The 19,591-nt window shown below is 44.1% G+C and overlaps 1 protein-coding gene across 1 annotated transcript; it reads right to left on the reverse strand.

Annotated features, from left to right (window-relative positions):
• Positions 1 to 6,059: 6,059 nt before the first annotated feature.
• Positions 6,060 to 18,021, reverse strand: Rexo2 (RNA exonuclease 2). The gene is made up of 7 exons (XM_041638339.1): positions 17,788 to 18,021; positions 16,781 to 16,864; positions 13,180 to 13,257; positions 12,417 to 12,528; positions 10,992 to 11,100; positions 9,243 to 9,296; positions 6,060 to 6,505 (listed from the first exon to the last, which is right to left on the reverse strand). The coding sequence occupies exons 1-7, from the start codon at positions 17,932 to 17,934 to the stop codon at positions 6,376 to 6,378; spliced, it is 714 nt and encodes a 237-aa protein (XP_041494273.1). The 5' UTR covers positions 17,935 to 18,021; the 3' UTR covers positions 6,060 to 6,375.
• Between the last annotated feature and the right edge of the window lie 1,570 nt (positions 18,022 to 19,591).

Raw genomic sequence — 19,591 nt, forward strand, 5'->3', positions numbered from 1 at the left:
CTGCTTTTACATACAGGACTCTCCTTGTTGGTTTTTGGGGGACTTCGCGGATTTGGGCATAACAAAAGGTAAGCAATCTCTCTAAGTTCCATGTCAGCCTGGTCTACATAGCAAGTTCCAGACCAGCCAGGGCTACACAGTTGAAATCCTGTCAATTATAATAATAATAACAATAATAATGATAAGTAATGATAATAGTAAAAATATAATGATGATGATACAGCATACAGCTACTTTTCTATGACAGGCTTTAGACAGACATCCCAGACATAAACACACCCTTAAGTCCCAAACTCCAAACTGGGGACTGACAGGTAAACATTACATCTGTATTTTTTTTTTTAGTTAGTTTAAAGTACAATGAACAAAAAGGGCACAATGGGAATTTTTACAAAATCACATTCATCCCATTTAAAGTACCTGTTCTTCCTTTCTGAACTTCCATCCGCACTCTGGGTTTGAAAATTCATCTGTGAAACGGTGGTGACAGCAGACGGTGTTTGTACAGCCTTCTTTGGCAAAGTAGAGGCTGCAAATATTATTCAAATGCTGTACAGTTTTTACCTCCGAGAAAATCCAAAGCTGCATAAAGCAAATGCTGAAGAGGAATCAGGTTTTCTAGGAAGCAGTAACCCTGGGGCAGTAACAGAAGGGCACCTACATCTCTGGAAACTTGCAGCTTCCTGGTCTGCTCAGGTGCCCTTCGATGCCACTACCTGTGCTTCCCAGCTCTTTCCATGTCTGCTGGTTCTGAATTATGCACACAAAAATGATTGACCATCACATGACCCCATTTCACAGAGCTTAAAAACAGGAAAATACAGACTTAGACAACTAAGTATGTTTGAACCTCTAAGATAAAATGGAATACATAGAAAAAAAGATTGAACGGAATACTACTAAAAGAGGGGAAAGTATAAGACATGGAGATGGAAAAGGGCTTAGTGGGTCAGAGTGCTTATTGTGTATGCAAGAGTGTGGCCCTATGAGCGACTGCCATCACCACTGGGAAGGGTACAAACAGGAAGATCTCTGGGACATGGCTGACTGCCAGGTTCGTTGATAGATCCTGTATCAAGGGAAGAAGGCAGAGAGTGATTGATAAAGCAGGGTGGTGGCTGACTTCCACAGGCCTCTGCACATATTCATGGGGCACCAGCACACACAAGTGTGCATGCACCACATACACACACACACACACATTTTAAAAGATATCTCACATTACACATGTCCGTAACTAGATAATTCCACATAATTTGGTTTTTTATTTTATTTTATTTTGCTTTTGTTTTGTTTTTGAGATAGGGTGTTTCTCTATGCAATAGTCCTAGCTGTCCTGGAACTTGCTCTGTAGACCAGGCTGGCCTCAAACTCACAGAAATCCACCTGCCTCTGCCTCCCAAGCGCTGGGATTAAAGGTATGCACCACCACTGTCTAGCTATTCCATATGATTTGTAAATTACGTAAATGGAATTCATCTAGACTCTCCAATACACACAACTCAGAAGCATCTCCTTTTCCACCTCACTAGGTGAAGAGGTTGGACCCTCTTGAAAAATGGGGTTCTGCTAACCAACCCTCATCTTGTTAACAAAAATATCCTTAGACCACTTTGGCAATGACAGAAAAGCAAGCACCCTCGTCCCAAGTTGCCTGCTTCTTGCTCCTGATGAAGAGCCAAGAGGATGCACTTTTCCTAAGCACACAGGCCAGGGTACCCATGGTGAGCTCCCACAAGCTGCTTCTGCTACATACTGGTCCAAAGATAGGATCAGTCTGAAAACGATTCATAATGAATTATGCATGTTGGATGTGAGCAAGTGTGATAAAATTGCTGATCCACAACAATAAAAACATATTCAGAAGGTTATACAACCCAAGTCATGTTTTGTGTCCTGGATCCCTAAGAATCCTGGTGGGCTGCTCAGGGGAGTTTGTTCATTCGCACAAGGACACTATTTCTGCTCCATGCTCAAGTTGCCTATTTTCTAGCACGTGTTCCCCTAGAGACGCCCTGTTACTGTATCCTAAATTATCAACCCATGTGCAAAACTAAGCTCACTAAACTACCCTGACAACTAAGCCATGTCTTGTGTCCTCCATGTTCAACCTGCCATGCTGAATCAGCCTCTTTTCTAATGGGATGCAGACAAACCCTTACCTCTACAGGGCTTTGGATGCTGACCACCCTTTACTTGACAGCAGATGCTCAAACAGAGAGGATCTCTTAGCTTACATTTTTACCAGGCTCTCTTTGTTTTTAAATGGGACACACACACACACACACACACACACACACACAACAACAACAACAACAACAAATAAAAACTCGATAGGTTTTGCTTAAATATCTGCAATTCAATCTTCATAACAGATGCTCAGCCCATAGCAATAAATGCATAGTCTAATTGCCTTTGCCCTCATCATCAGATATGGAACATAATGGCTTTTGCCATCATCAATCTGCTGCATATGGCTTAATGTAACAGCAACCAATTTTCTACTGTCTCTACTGCTTTTTAACTTTCCAAAACAAAGCAAAGCTATGTGGATGAGCCTGGGACACTCAAGCACAACCACAAGGCGATCAATGCTTTTGGTTTGACAAGTTATTACTTTTGTCCTTTACAGCGTCATATATAAGAAGTCCAGTTTTGTTGGGCCTGGTGACTGACCTACACCTTTAACCCCAGCACTTGGGAGGTAGACAAAGGCAGATCTCTGTGAGTTCAAGGCCAGCCTGGTCTACATGGTAAGTTTCAAGACAGCCAAGGCCATATAGCAAAACCCTGTCTTAAAAAACAAAACAAAACAAAGATTAGTTTATGTCTGCATTTGTCAGATTTTTGTCTGGTTAGTTTTGTTTCTGAACAGATGTACTATTTTGTAAAAGAGAGCACTCTGGCATCTTCTTTCTATGAAGACACTTGAGAAAAAGGAGGTCTTTCTTGCCACACAGTACAGTGGCTGGAATGCTAAAGGAGACTATCACTCGGTGCTGTCACTCCCCGATTCTTCTGCTGGGGACGAACACCTAGTCACCCCAGGAATATGGCTTGCAGGATAATCACCGTTCAGGCAGAACTACCAGTGAGAGGTCCCAAGAGGAGCAGCCTCTGCGAGGCACACACGCTGATGGGTTTTTGAGCTGATGCTATGTTTAAACCAATTTGTGCTGCAGTTCATGTTACAGAAATTACTTCACAGCTTCAAGAATCCCCTAAGAGACCCAAAACGCCAGCGCTATCCATAGAACTCCTTAGTTTCTAGGCAGAGTGAAAGATAATGATGTAGTCATGGAGCCGTCACGTCTCCACGCGGACTCGCGCCAGACCAGCATGCCAGCCATTCATTCCACTGGATGTCATAGGGGCAGGCCTCATTTCAGGATGACCGTGAAGATACAGAACAGGAGACTAGGTCAGGAAGGCACCCATTTGTGTGACAAAGACTTAATGCAGGGAGGGTGTTATCTTTGCTTTTAACTTAATGTTATAGCTCAAACAGTTAAAACTGATGGGGATACCAGTCAGTCACTGCGGGTGGAGAAACCCCGTTTGCATCAGTAGTGTCTGGTTCCTGGCATCCTGGCACTTACTCTTGCATTAGAATCTGTGGCGTTTCTGAGGAATAAAGTAACAGCAGAGACCATGTGGCAAACTTTAGGTGGAAACATGAAGACTCCCGCATCAGTACCAAGGAGCTGTCGTTATGGGCACTTAGTGTATCACAGGCACAGAGCATTGATGGAGGGGGGTCATCTTTCTATCTGTTGTTTCATTGGTTAAGTAATAAAGAAACTGCTTGGCCCTAATAGGACAAAAAATTAGGTAGGCAGAGTAAACAGAACAGAATGCTGGAAGAAAGAAGCAGATTAAAGGAGTCACCATGATTCTCCCACTCCAGACAGATGCAAGTTAAGATCTTCCCTGGTAAGCCACTTCGTGGACTATATAGATTATTAAAAATGGGTTAGATCAAATTGTAAGAGCTAGCCAATAAGAGGCTGAAACTAATGGGCCAGACAGTGTTTAAAAAAATACAGTGTCCATGTAATTATTTCGGGTAAAGCTAGCCGGGTGGCGGGAAGCAGCCCGCCACTCATATTACAACAGAGCATGACCCTCCTGCCACAGCATTCAGCTTCGGTCTAACAACTCGTGAGTCACGTGTCATTATCACGTGACATCACCCTCCCTCTACAGACACGGAAACTGAGATTTGGGTACCTGAACTTGCCCGTACAGCACTTGAAGAGAAAGAAGCCCTATTCCTAACCATACTACCTGATTTGGCCTTCCAAAGCATGGATGTTGGCATATGCCATGTCAGAGAACAGAAATGACACAGGTCACATACAACTGTGGACTTTTCATCTAGTCCAGTGGTTCTCAACCTTCCTAATGCTGTGACCCTTTAATACAGTTCCTCCTGTTGTGGTGACCCCCAACTGTAGTACTAAGAGTGGCGGGGCTGCGTCCCCAACACTCCGGCTGCCCACATGGCTAGCTTATGCTCCGAAATAACAACACACAAACTGTATTCATTTAAACACTGCTTGGCCCTTTAGCTCTAGCCCTTACTGGCTAATTCTGATATCCCGATCAACCCATCTCTAATAATCTGTGAGAACCGGTCTTACCAGGAAGATTCTAGCCTATGTCCATCCTGGGTCAGAGCTTCATAGCGTGCGTCTGCCCAGGAGCCAGGAGCATGGCGTCTCTCTGAGGCGTCTGCTCCCGAGAGGAGAGCTGTCGAGTCTGAGCTCACTTCCTCTTCCTCCCAGCGTTCTGTTCTGTTTACTCCTCCCACCTATCTTCTAACCAATAAAATGGGCCAAGGCAGTTCCTTTATTAGCCAATGACCTTCCTCCATCACCCAACCACAAAATTATTTCCACTGCTACTTCATAACTGTAATTTTGCTACTGTTATGAATCGTAATATACATATCTGATATGCAGGATATCTGATATGCCACCCCTGTGAAAGGCTCCTTCAACCCCCAAAAGGGGTCGCAACACACAGGTTGAGAACTGTTGATCTAGTCAAATTTTCACGTGTGTCTATGTACAGTGACCTCAGAATCCAGAAAAGAGCACTGGATTCCATGAAGCTGGATTTACTGGTGGTTGTGAGCTACCAAACAAGAGTGCTAGAAGCCAAACTCAGGTCCTCTGCAAGGAAAGAGTGCATTGTTCATTGCTGAGCCATGTCTCAAGCCCCTTTCTCAATTCAAACATTTTTTATTTTTAGATTTATGTGTGTGCTTGCCTGAACGCATATCTGTGCCTCACATGCATCCTGTACCCACAGGGGCCAGAAAAGGGTGTCAGATTCCTTGCTCCCGGAGTTAGAAATGGTTGTGAGCCACCATACGCGTGCTGGGAATCAAGCCAGATCCTCTAGAAGAGCAGCCAATGCTCTTAACCACTGATCCATCTCTCCAGCCCTTCAAACTTGTATTAGATATGAGACCATCATAAAAGTCTCTCTTTCCAGTGGTTCTCAGTGGGAGGCAGGGCACTTATAGGCCTTTAGGAACTATTTGTCAGAATGAAGTGCCCAAAGAAACTAGGCTACTTCTTCAGGTACCCCTACTGCCCCCACTAGCAAAAGCCATTCCAGTCCTGTGGTCCTGGCAAGCTAAATTGGGAAGTTAACATATTTACACTGGAATTCCCCCTTGGCTGCTAACCTAAGGCCACAGGCTAGCTTTGGTCTATAGACGTGACAGGGTGACTACCTTGTACGTATTTTCTAGCCCATAAAGTCTCAGGACTGTTACAGAACCCTGCGTGCTTACCTGGATTTCTTAACATAGTGGAGAGCAGTCTGTCCCAGAGCTGTTAATTGGATAATGACGAGCCCAAATCCTCTCACAACCCAGCCCCTCACCCAACTCTTGATGTGTAAAGCATCAGAGAGTACGTTCACTTCCTGTTTGAAACACACAACTTAATCCAACCGCGTTTGAGATTTCTGCCTTAGCCATACTACTTAAAAAAACATCTTTCCCCATGACCAAATTACTAAAGAATAGATGGTACAGAAAGGGCTGCATTTCAATAGAACTAGCTTTATTTATTATTCATTTCTCAAACAAAAAGAATGGCCTATAAGCAAAGGCAGATGTGGACTGAGGGGGTGGGTGTGGCCTGAAGCTTACAAAGGAGTTGCTGTGTCATAATGGGAACAGCAGGTTAGAAGAAACAAATCGTGATGTCTTGTCTGCTTGAGGCTTCTGGAGATTCAAAGTTAACTGGAAAATTGTGTTTTTCTTTAGAAAAGGTGCTCTGCCGAGTCATCAGCAGGAGAGAGACACGAAGGGGGCTTCTGGAGAACTAGGTGGGCCGTGCAGCTGGGGAGCTGGCATCAACTCACAGTCTTCTCATTTTCCCCATTTTCTATAATTTTTCTCTTCTTTTCGTCTGTCTTTCTCTTGAAGATGTTATTCCGGTAAAACTGAAGCTCTTTGATGCTTTCGCTAATGTCATCAAGTGCCCTACGAGCAAACACACCACACTGAAAAAAAAGTCCCAAGCCCTAGAGATGAAAATCATGGCTTCTTACGAGCAACCTCAGAACCACTTAGTGTGTGCGCCACAGCGGGTACGAAAGGGAGCAGAAAGAAGCACCACCTTGGCGGTACCAAGCCACCAGTGCTGGCGTTGGCTTTATTTTATGTTTTACATGTAGGAGATTAAAAATCCTCACTATTTCAGAGGTCTATGATGTGTCTGCGGTGGAGGTGGAGGGGATCAAATGACTTTAGGAAGAAGTTAACCATTTCCTTTCTGAGGTTCTCTCCAAAACATTTACTAATTTAATATCTACATAGATTCCTAGGAAGAACCTGTACTTCACATATCCTATCTCTGCAACGTAACCAAGCACATTCATGGAATACTTACCAGCTGCCCACGAACCAGAGTCTGGGAAACACTATGGAAAACTTCGGGGTGTCCCTGAACAGAATATACTGAGTCTCAGAAGCTCATGACTCAGTCATCCTAATGAAGGCCAATTATCAGACTATCAGAGAGTACCTATTCATAAAGGGGGTTCTGCCTCCTATCTATGCTAATGTGCGCTATGACTGCTAACAGCCTTGCTTCCCTGACCTGCTGTTTCTCCGCTGTTGAAGCCTGAGAAGTCAGGTAACCAAGATTATGAAAATGGTACACAAGTAAATGTATACACTGTGGTAGGCTCAGGGCCTCTTCCAGAGGATCCAGTGTATGCCCATCAGTGCTGAGGTGGGTTTTAAGGTATTCATTTCCATGACAAAGGCAATAATCCACTTTCTTCCTAAATCATATAGGTATGATAGAGGATTGAAACTCAAAAATATAGTCTTCTACCCCTAGCTGAAGAGCTATTGGCAAGTGATGGTTGCTGGGGTGGGGGTCATTCTTCCTCATGGCAGGGCCACTCATATTCTGGTGGATGACCCCACATCCATGTGTGAGCAGGCAGCACTAACTGAACTCAGTGGGTTATACAAAAAAAAAAAAAACAACAACAACAAAGAACATTAAAAAAAAAAGGAAAATGAGTGTGGTAGTGTACACTCTGCACTCAGGAGGTTGAGGCTAGCCTGGTCTAAACAGCAAATTCCTGGATAGCCAGGGTTATACTGAGAGACCTTGTCTCAACCCCAAATGTGTACAAACACACACACACACAATCAAACCATAAAACTAGGAGGGGGACCTTTCAAAGGAGAAGGGAAGTGGGGATGAAGTGATGCTTGGAAGGGTGGGAATTAGGGGTAGATATGATCGAGATGGTAAATATGCATGGTACTGTCAAAAATAATTTTGAAATATCATTTCGAGATATACATACATATATCCCCTCTAGTTAACAACACATTTTTTACACATTGTGTGTATATGCATTTGTAGGTCAGAGGTCAACCAAGGATGACACCCTCGAAGATGCCAACCCACTCTTGAGACAGGGTCCCCCGTTGGCCTGCAGCTTACCAACTAGGCTAGAGTGGCCGGCCATGGAAGGCTAGGGGTCCCTTCTCTGCCTCCTCAGAGCTGAGGACAGTGTGCACCACCCAGCACGTCACTGTGGGTTCTGGGGATGGAATCTAGGTCGCTGTGCTTCTTCTGGTGAACCAGGTGCTTTACCACCTGAAGCATAATCTCTTATCACAATACTGAACCCAAAAACAGACCAGAATTCTCAAAGCATTTTTAGGACCTGCAGTGTGGCAAAGCTGGGCCCAATCTTGGCCTAAGTTTACATATAGTCATGAGCTATGCCACACTTCTTTGTAGAAAGGTCTAGTGTATCTCGGAGGCAAGTCTTCTTCAGATCTACTTAGGGGCATGATGATGAACAATGTCCATCAGCTTCCTAAACTGAAAAGGAGCTGGTCAGATAGGGCAGTAGGTAAAGACAGATACCTCTGCCAAGCCTGATGACCCGAGTTCCACTCCCATGACCAACTATTAAAGTCGCCTCTGTATCTTCACCCGTGCACCATATCCGCACATACACATGTGCACACACACACACAAGTAATGTAAAAAGAAAACCAGGAAGATCTGAAAAAGTCTAAACTCCAAAAATTCCAAACCTCCATTGTTTCTGATAAAGTATCTGAGACCTGATGTAGTACACTATCATTTGGGGACGTCCCCTGTGAACACAATAGAAGGCCATTCTAGCTCAGGGGCTGGCCTTTCTGGGATGCTGCAAACTATACACCAGACCAGTATTCAATGTTATCGAGTAAGTAAATCAGTAAACCAAATGCTTCCTTTGTCCTCACCAGTCAGCTTTTCTTTCTAAATGGCTCCAAAATGTAAAAGAAACAGTGTGGGCCTGAGGTTGCAAGCACAGATACACAATGGCCTGATACAAAGTTTACAGTGTCCTGACTTCAGATGGCCACACACCTGCATCCTCTGGAAGAAGAGAGCTAACAGTGCTAGCTTCTACAAAGGTCACAAATTGCGTCCTCTTACTTCCAAACCAAGTCTGAAGACTGTAACAGATTATATGGCTCAAAACAACGCCCCCTCCAAAACAAAACCCTGCCAAAGAACAACCATGCTGAGAACACAATCTAGAAGCCGAGCCAGATTCTTGGGACTACTACTGTAGAAAAGCTATCTTTCCACAATGCTATTTTGCCCAATAAAGAATAGAAAAGAGAGGTTATTATTTAAGTCAGGACTGGGGTTAAGTGTGTGCCAGCCCTCAGAAAGTCCCAATCTTACCTGTGCGAAGCAGCCTTCTTCGGGGCAAATTCATAATCCTCTGGATACCAGCGTCTATACACAGTAAAAATTATAAACTCTCAAAGGAAGCCATCTCAAGCACACTGAGCAATCACCTTCAAGTCATCTGTCTACTGACTTTTGTTTGTCTGAGACAGGGTCTCAGGTAGCCCAGGCTGCCCTCCTGGTCCTCCTGACTCCACCTCCAGAGGACCACGATCACAGGCACCTCACTTGGTTTGAGGTGCTAGGGATTCAAACCCAGGGCTTCCCAGGGACTAAGGAAGGCTCCACCAACTGAGCTATACCCCAAACCTCTTCAAGTCATTAACACTGGAAAAAGGCTTCTCCTCTCTTTACACTAGAAACTCTTTAAACAAGTCTGTCAATATAGGGGACTCCTAAGTCTCTAAACATCAACCCAACCCTCGCCACAACTTCTGTCCTACGTATCTAGCTACCTGCTGGGCATCTCCACCTGACCCACCAGACACTTCTAATTTAATACACAGAAGACCACACATCCTCCCCTCCCACCCTCAAATGCAGCCCTTACTCTTAGTCGCTCCTCTTAGGAACAGCTCCACCATCCACCTAAGCTGCTTCAGCCAGAAATGTTAACCCCTTTCTCTGGCTTCTCTTTCCTCACTCCTCATCCAAGAACCAAGCATCATGTCTGCTGATCTTGGCAAATGTTTTACCTTCTCGGTACCCGACAGCCATTTCCCTCGCTTGTTTTTCAGTCCCGGAGATGATACCCGGCCCCTTTCTTCCCACCGCTTTCCTTGCCACTTTTTAAGCGGCACAACTCGATTTTTCTCACCCTTCGGTTAACGCTTTCTCGAAGGAACTGCGTTCCTTATTAGACGAAATCAAACATCTTGAGCAGGCCCACAAGCCCTTTATGGTCCAGCCTTGGTCTCACCTCACTTTCGCCAATCTCAAACTTTCCACTTCAACATTAACAAATAATCTGTAATTTTTTTTTAACATACATCTTTTTTCTTTCTCTTTCTTCCTCTTTCTTTCTTTCTTTCTTTCTTTCTTTCTTTCTTTCGAGACAGGATCTCATGTAGCCCAGGCTGGCTTCCTGATTTCCTGATCCCCCTGCCTCCATCTTCCCCAGGACTGAAATTATAGGTGTGCACTAAAACATTCCTGTGTATGCACTGCTGGGGGCTCCAAGCCAGAACTTCCTGCACGTTAGGCAAAGGCTCTAACTGCGTTACATCCCAGCATCCCTGTGCCTTCAATTCTTTAGCATCTTCCTATCTCTGCTTGCATTCAGGAATGCTCTCTTCTCATTTAAACCTCTGTCAGTCTCACTGAAAAGGCTGTGTACTGGATAAAACTTTCTGACTCCCCCCTTTCCTCCAACACGCTGAGCTCGCCCTGGCCCCCATATTCTGCATGCACACTCCCATCACACAAGTCACCAGGCAGTTTATTTTCAGGGTGTTTTTTACACCTCTGTCAACTCACTAGACTGAGCGACTCAAGGGCTTTTCATCTCTACGTTCCCAGTGGGGAGGCCAATGACAAAGGTTTAATGACAGCTGTGTGGAAGGCTTCTGACATTTCTCCCACGCCTCACCACTCCGAATAAATAAGAACCCGTACAAATGAGACTGGGACGAGGAAGACACACACCCACTCAGCACCCTCGAGTCTATTCAACTACTTCGTACAAATTCTCCATTTAAACATGCTACAGGAGGCAATGGAACAGATCCTAAACAGGGCCCTTACCTGCACAGCTCTTTAACAGTGCTCACATCAATTATCCTATAATGAAGATGTTTCATGAACTGGGGCATGTATTTGTCAAGAAACTTCTTATCTGCATGAACTGAATTCCCTAGAAAGACACGAAGCATACCGCATCTGCGCGTTTCTAACAGTGTACAGCATGACATAAACATTCATAGATCACATTTAAGAAGGAAGTTAATTTTTTTTTTTCAAACAGTTCCTAAAAACTGATGTCGCCATCAAATCTGAGTACTTCCGATTAGGTTACAAATATGGATTCCCCGGCAGATCATCGGTCTAGCTCACAATAAACCTCCTGGGCAGAATGACCGCCTAACATTCCAGGAACTTAAAGTGTTTAAATCTGTCACTTTTCAAGTTCATACCGGATGTGCAAACTTGTTCCCAGTGTCACAAAATCCACACTACTAACACTAAAAATTTAATTGAATCATATGGTAGATAAACCTTTATTTTACATTCCAATATTTTTGACAAATCATATCCATATTCATGTTTTCATACAGTGATTTATATTATAAACACTGGATTTTAAACAAGAACTTTAAAATAGACATCAGCCGCATCGGCTAAGGGGAAAAAAATGATACAATATATGATCTCACATGTAATGCCCCAAACTTTTCTTTGTATTTCAAGTGTTAAGTTACCGTCTCAGTCTACATACACAAGTGCAAACACGCCCTCCCAGAACATTCCCTTTCCTCTGACAATCAACCCTTTAAAAGGCCTCGTGTAACAGACCTGGTCTCTTTAAAGTCAATGTCACAGGGGTGAGGCAGGGGTGGGGGAGATAGGTCAATGACTTTAGACTAGAGACAAAATTGCCAAACAAAATATATATGAGCAGTGACTAAATCTCGGTTCAAAAACGGACACATTAGGGTACTTCAAATGTAGGCTGGGTACCACAGATATCCTTAAATGGTGCTAATAATTTCCAATGCAACAATAATACCTTGTTACATGACAAAATGTCCTTACTCTTAGGAGGTGCTTGAGGGGGACTCTGGGAAGGAAGTATCACAAAGCTTGCAGTTTATTTTCAAATGTCCAAAAGCAGCAAAAAAATATATGTGTATATATATATATATATATATATATATATATATATTATATGAAAACCAACGTGACAAAGGTTAACCATGACAATATCCAACTTTTTTGTGCATTTGGAAGTTTTTTCCAGAATAAAAATATGGGGGGAGCTTTGGCTAAATTCGTCTGCGTTTCTCACAGCTCAAGCTCCAACACACAAAAGTGAGACGTGTACTCCAAACCAGGGTGGGTAGAAGGCAAGGATGGCCTCAGCTGGGCTCTCCGGAACTCTGGAGCTCCCTGGCCTCTTAAACCACTATTATAGAGGACTATCTACAAGACAGACATAGGACTGGATTTTACCTGCAAGTGGACAGAGCCCCGGAGGAGTCTGCTGTCGTACAAAGGACAGAAACTCATATTCTGCCTGCTGCAATGTAATTGTACTCTCCTTCACTGCCTTGGTAAGACCAGACTGCAAGAGAGAATCCCCAGCCCCACCAGAAACACATAAAGTCAGTTTTCAAAAGCATCCGGAAATGAAACTTCACTTCTAAAAATGGGCAGATATAACCACAGCTGGACCGGTTTGGGGAGGAGGGGGCTCAAGATTGAACTGAAACTGCCATATTTACACAGTGCTGTTTCTTAAAGACTCCAAACCAAATTAAGGTGTGTTCCTGATTGCCAATATCACTCCCACACAGTCAAAAAAGATGGCGCTCAGAGTCCAAGGCTGGATTCTCTGACAGCTAAGACAGCAGCAAAGATGGCGCTCAGAGTCCAAGGCTGGATTCTCTGAGAGCTAAGAGAGCAGCAGTCCCCTTCTCTGTGGGTCGAGGTCTAACCTTATCCATAAGACTGACTTGAGTAACACTTGAAATTCCACAATGCGTTCGCGACAGACTGAATGTAGAAGAAAGAAAAAGAGGACATTCAGGAGAAGGTGATCTCGAGAGGTCCCAAAGATGAAAAGTGAACGAGCAAGCAGCTGCCCGGGTTTGTCAAGCCATCTTCCTCTAACCCTTTCATAACACCATCCACCAAGGGCACAGGACTCAGATGTGGGAGCAACAAGCTTGTGACCGATCCCCAAAGCAGCACTCTTGTTATTTGGTAATGTTACCTTCCCATGATGCTCCTTGCACCAATCTGACATGCTGTCCAGCAACTCATCTGGCTGTTTGATAATCAGGTTGGGACCCTGTGGGTGGGAAAAGCCATTAGTCATCAGGAAAGTCAACAGAGGCTGGGCATAGTGATGCACACCTTTAATCACTACACTGGGGAGGCTGAGACAGAAACGGATGCCCTTGACTTTGAGGCCGCTGGGTCTACCGGACAGGTTCTAAGCCTGCCAGAGCTAAGAAAGAATCACAGAAATAACCCTACTTTCAAATTGTATTTATTTATGGGTGTATTAGGGAGAGGGGTGTATATGCACAAGCATGTGGCGTCAGAGGGCAATCTTGGGTGTGGTTCCTCAGGAGCCATCCACCGAGGGACCTGTGGCTTGCCAATTATTTCCACCTCCCTGGAACTGGGATTACAGATGTGCACCACCAGGCTGGCTTCTTACATAGGGGTGAGGATCTAACTCAGGGTACTCTGCTTTTACAGGAAGCACTTTCCTGACTAAGCTGTTACCCTGACAATATCCTTTCATTTTTAAATACATATTGATATCTGCATACAAAATATGAAGAAAATACAAACACTTTGGAGCGGACAGAACTGAGGAAGAGAATCAAATAGACAACAGATTGCTATATATGTACTGGGAATCAAGTTATATTCTGTAGTTCTAGTTTGATATTTAAAAAGCTAATGTTTTTAAAAACATAACTAATATCTGAAGAAAAAAATGGTCCTCAACTTCTCAGTTCCATTTAAAAATTTCTTTAAATTAAAAAAGTCTTTAAAGATCTCATTTTAGTTATGTACATGTGTGTATCAGTACATGTGTGCTGGTGTCTTTGGAGGCCAGAGAGCACGGCGCCCCTGGAGCTGGAGTTATAAGCTGTGAGCTGCCCAACAGGGATGCTGGGAACTGAACCCAGGTCCTCTGTAAGACTAGTACATTGCTTTAACTGCTGAGCTATCTCTCTGGCCCTTAAATTTTATCTGCACGCCAAACACACACACACACACACACACACACACACTTGTGACAGAATCATCGTGGAGGTCAAAGAACAACTTGTGGGAGACAGTTCTTTCCTTCTAACCAGTTGAGTTCTGAAATCCAATTCAGGTCATCAGTCTTGGTCACAAGCGCCTTTACTCACTGAGCCAGCTTGCCAGCCCTCCAGTGCACTCCAGAGTCTAACAGGGAGTCTGACCAGTAGAACTAAGCTACTCACTCCTCAAAAGACAAAGGTCATAAGAAAGTCTAGCTTTCCTCATCAGGTCCTAACAGAATGCAAGAAATTACAGGCAACTCATGTGAACTCTGCAGAAGACTGTCTGATACTTAATGCAAGGAATTATGACCAGTAAGGTGGTAAAAATGGATTTCAACTGCTTTGAGGAATTCAAGTTTAATCAACACAGCTTATCTCCTTTTTAAAAATTTTTATTGAGTTTTTATTTATTTCTAGGCAAGAATATAAGAGTGTGTGTGTGTGTGCGCGCGCGCGCGTGTGTGTATAAGTCTGAGGAAAGGAGTTGGTCTTCTCCTTCCACCATGTGGTTCCTAAGGATTGAACTCAGATCATTAGGACCGGCAGCAAAGGCCCCGCTGAGCTTCTATAGCTGAAATTCAACAGCTAGTCTAAAATAGGCCTACTGTCTGAAACTAAATTGTAGCCAAATGCAGAAACAGATGTTGATAATCTTGGTGGAGAAACAAAACATATATTTTAAAAAACTAAAGTACAGAAAAGACATACTACAAATCTACTGACTTCTTCTAGACTGCCTTTTGGCAACCTAAGACATCCAATTAAGTTTGCAAAACAGGATGCTTCTAGCAGCAAAAACAAAACAAAACCCAAAAACCAAAAAAAAAAAAAAAGAAAAAAAATGTTCCTCAGACCCTCACATGGGAATAAAACACACATACACTTTCCACACAACTGACATCTCTTAAGTATTTTCCTTATCCTCATCTGACTTAAGCCACTAAACAAATCCTCTATTCATGAGCAACTGTATGGACACACACCCGAAGTTCCCCCAGGGTACAGATCAACCAACTGATCCATTAAATCATATTTTGGGTCGTCAAAGAATCTAAAAGAAAAAATACTTCTTTGGCCAAAGCTAAGCAGAGCTGGTAAAATAACAACACTTGACTGTTTATCATCGGTCAGCTGCAAGCCAGAAAGATAAGCAAGCCAACCTACAGGTCAGTGCTTGATTCAATAACTTTTAAATTTTAAAGAAGTTGTTGTAAGAAACAATCTCGGGTTCTCTTCCACATGTTAGATAGGTCATTTCCAATGTCCCTTTTTCGTTCTTTTTTGTTTTGAGACAGTCTCCCTGGCTGACCTGACACTCACTCTGTATAAGAGCCTGACCACAAATTCACAGAGATCCGCCTGCTTCTGCCTTGCGAAGTGTGTGGCATCATGCCAGCTAAGAACGCCTTACCTCCTCTGCCTACCCAGGGAATAAAAAGTCCTAACTAGGTTTAGGAGATGTCTACTGCTCCAGCATCCATCCAGTCTATCCTCTGAGAATGTGTTATTAATAAGACTCCTCTTTCCTCTATGGGTTTGGTTGTTGTTCTGTTTGTTGTTCAGTTTTATCCTATATGTATGTATGTGTCTGGTGGGAGTAACCATGGAGGCCAGAAAAGGGTTGTTAAGTCCTTTGGAGCTGGAGTTATGGGTGCTTGTGAGACACCTGATATAGGAAGGTACTGGGACACAAATTCAGAAGTGTCTACAAGTGCATCAACAATGGTCTAGGACCCTAACACAGACATGCAGGAAGCACACATCCAGCTGAAAAGGCAACCAGCCATCTGGAACAATGGATGTTGTCTGTGAATATTCAGCCAACTCAGACCTAACGCATTTGTCTGTAAGGAACGTATATTGGGTTTTTTTTCCCAATTCCTAGTGTAAAAACTACTTACATGTACAGACATTGCATAGGCATTCTACAGGAAGAATGACAACAGGCAATCTAGAGGTGATTCAAAGTACTCATTAGGCAAAGGATGTAGGCACATGAGACTTTGGTTCCCACAGAGGGATTCTGGAACCGAGCCCCTATGGAGTAGGGATGACTATATATGGAATTAAAAATCAAAGATATGATATAAAGATGGAAAACTCTGGAAAAGGTCACCAAACCTGACAGGACCACAGCTGGCTGGACTATTGGTTAGGTGTACTTGAGAATGCCTGGATTTAGAGAGCAGTTTAACCAGTTTAACCCCCAAATTTCTGTAACCCAATGTCTTCGGGTATAAAATGAGTATCGTTAACAGAACCTATTGATAGCCATAAGAACCTTCAGGACTATTTAGCCCTCTGAAGAAAAAGATAGCTTTGTTTCTATGAATTTCAACTGAAAAATTAATCCAGTTATGAGGGAGATTGGTTCTACTTCAATGTTGGTCCAAGTACCAATTCTAACATGTCCTAGCATGTTACGGCAGACCTTAATCTACAGAGACCTCAATCCACTAAATTTTTCATCGGAGTGGAAGAAGCCATCTTTAGATTCCCAATACCCTTTAAGTGATGTGAATGTATTTACACGGCATCACCTACTTCAGCCAAAATGTTAAGATCAGAGTCGGTTATCAGACAGGCCATCTCAATAATCTGATCCTTCTCAATGTCCAATCCTGTCATCTGCAAATAAATAAATAAACAAATAAGAAATAAAATAAAAGCATATAACACATTAAGTCATTTTTTTGTAAGCCTCTTCTGCCCAAGTTTAATAGAGGTTCCTTTGTGCGAACCCCGCTTACATTCTAGGATCAGCAATGACTGATTCCTGGGCAGTATGGAGGTAGTAAGTTCTGAGCGCTCCGAAACTGCAACAGACACTCTAAACAGTGAGCTAGAGCTATTGGCAAACGTGTGTTTGTCCTGGGAACAGCCGCAAGGTAAACAAGATAGACACAACGGTCGATTACAAAAAAATGAGCTCACTAACACTACCTATCTGAAGTTTATGAAAGTTTCCTACTTGTTCCAACATCTGATCTTTTATCATAATCTAACGTAAAAAGTTAACAACTATACTTTTTGTAAGGAGAAAAGTGGGACTCGAGGCAGGCCCAGGTGTGAATGTGTTAAAACTAAAAAGGGTTCTGTTCCCAGTGCACTTTGAGTAACTTGAATCTTCAACTGGGGCCTCAATTTTCTCTTTTATGGAATGAGGGGTAGGGCTGAGTCATCTCCTGAGTACCAACTAGCTTAAGCAACCTAGTTTTTTAAGGCTGGGAAGTGGGGGCGGGGGGCGCTCAGAGTCACTGTCCTCACCCCTACCCTTGATCCTGAGCCCAGAGACACTAGAGCTTTAGGCAAATTCACACCTGGGTGGAGGTCGAGGCTGTGGAGAGGGAAGACACACGGATGGCTCCACCCAGATGGAAAGAAACCTCACAGTTCAACACAGTCCCAGAACCGCGCAGAACTCCTGTCTCGGGCTCCCGGTGCTGTGCTCACCTGCCTCACCTGACTCCCGGACCCCCGCCGCCTCCTGAAACAGGTGGGTCCTTCGGTCCCTGGCTCGCCTCCCCGCACCCCCAGCCGGACTCGCTCACCTCCAGGTCCACCCAGACCATCCGCTGAGCCATGCTCTCCCCTGCCGCCATGGCTGCGCCACCTTCGCTGACACCTCGAGCCTCGAACTGCCCGTGCCTGCCACCCACGCCCCGCAACAGCCTGGAGCCCAGGGATACGCCTAGCATCACCCGGCACGAGCCGCCACGGCCCCAGCCCCGCCGGCCCAACGCGCGCAGGCGCCACAGTCGCTAAACGTCGCAAACCCACGGGGAGGTGCCGGGAGAAGACTACAAACTCCGACGTGCCGTGCGCCGACTTGCCCTCCACAGCTATGCTTGGCTGCCGAAAGGGCTGGTGGGAGTGGAAGTCCTTGGTCCAGCCACCAGCTCCCCTCCCCCGCCACGTGTTTTCGGATGTTACGGGACTCGCTTGTATTTCATTACCAAAGTTTGACTGTTTCCAGGAGTTATCACTCCTTAGTTTTTATTAGTTCCGAGCCGCGGAGTTGAAACGGTTTTACTTGGAAAAAGAATCTGATTATCTGTTTAAGAATTTTTTAAAATGCATCTTCCCCTTATTGCTACCTCCCCCCCTTTTTTTACCTGCCCCTCCCTTCCACGTATTGACTATATTTCTTATTTACTTGGAATCCGAGAGTGACGTGCTATTTTGAGCTACAAAGCCAAATCCGCCATCATCGTTTAGAAGTCCTTAAATGGGCTCTTGTCTGAAAGATGACTTTGCACATATCAGGTGTTCCATAAATGTTCCTTTCCCGTCATTGGCAGAAGCCTTGTCTCATATTCCAGGTTGCCGAAACGTGTGGGCTGTGTTTCGGTTATTAGAGCCTATACTACTCTACCTTTAAACTTCTCAAATTATGCCCTTGTATGATTTTTGCAGCCGACTAAAGCCGACTGAAATAGCTCTGCCTGATCTGTCCACTCTGATTCTGTCATCCGTTCTGGTTTTGGTCTAAAGGTTCTTAATCTCTCACTATAGCTGCGGTTTTCACCAACTCCGCTGGAAGGGGCCTCTGTCGGGATCGCTTACATTTTAGCTTAGTAGCAAACACCTCCGCAAAGGGCAGTTTTGTCACGAACGTGCTGAGTCTTGAATCACATACTCTTGTGTCTTTTTCTGAAAGTTGGGTTGCCAGTAATTACAGAGCTTGTGGTTGGTGGCGTAGTAATTCCTACCTGGTGAGCTGGTTCTGTGAGACAAACACTGTTGCCTAATCAGAGCTGTAGAGATGCTGCAACCTACTAGTGGATTTCAGCTGCTCAACCTGCCAAGCTTGGTCAGAAATACGGAAAGATCTTGGAAACGTGTGGGAGATGTACAATTTCTCCCCAGCTAGAGACGTATGTTATAACAGCATTGCCTAGTGAAGCATACTGTTACACTGTTTGTAGTTTGTAATCATTTGTGACCCTATTCATATGAAGGAGAACTCCATTAGCTTATAGAAACTTGTTTTGGGGTTTGGTTTTGTTGGCTTTTTTGGTTTGTTTTTTGTTTGTTTGGGTTTTTTTTGGGGGGGGGGGTCTGTTTTGTTTTGTTTTGTTTTGAGACAGATATTCACTAGAGAACTCTAGGTAGCCTGGGACTTTGCCTCCTAAGTGCTGATATTAAAGGTGTCCACCACCATGCCTGGCCATATAGAAACTTATATCAGCTGGGCTTTTTTCCACTCTAAAGTACCTATTTCCTTACATTTTGAAAGAATACCTATGTTTGGCACATTTTTAGGCTGGAGAGATGGCTAAAGGGTTAAGAGCACTTGGCTGCTCTTGCAGAGAAGGTAACCCTAATTCCATGGGATATGTTGTCCTCTTCAGG

Source organism: Microtus oregoni, unplaced genomic scaffold (genome assembly GCF_018167655.1).
Source record: "Microtus oregoni isolate MIOR12 unplaced genomic scaffold, Mior012 000055F_ref0000237, whole genome shotgun sequence".
Lineage (NCBI taxonomy): Eukaryota > Metazoa > Chordata > Mammalia > Rodentia > Cricetidae > Microtus > Microtus oregoni.

What these genes read in the sequence shown, in the direction of transcription:
- Rexo2 (XM_041638339.1), bottom strand. Translation starts at nt 17,934, where the DNA reads ATGCTAGGCGTATCCCTGGGCTCCAGGCTGTTGCGGGGCGTGGGTGGC. An exon ending in GCAAGGAGCATCATGGGAAG is followed by an intron (nt 12,529 to 13,179) that starts GTAACATTACCA and finishes TCTCTCTTGCAG; the next exon opens with TCTGGTCTTACCAAGGCAGT. An exon ending in AAGAAGGCTGCTTCGCACAG is followed by an intron (nt 6,506 to 9,242) that starts GTAAGATTGGGA and finishes GTTTGCTCGTAG; the next exon opens with GGCACTTGATGACATTAGCG.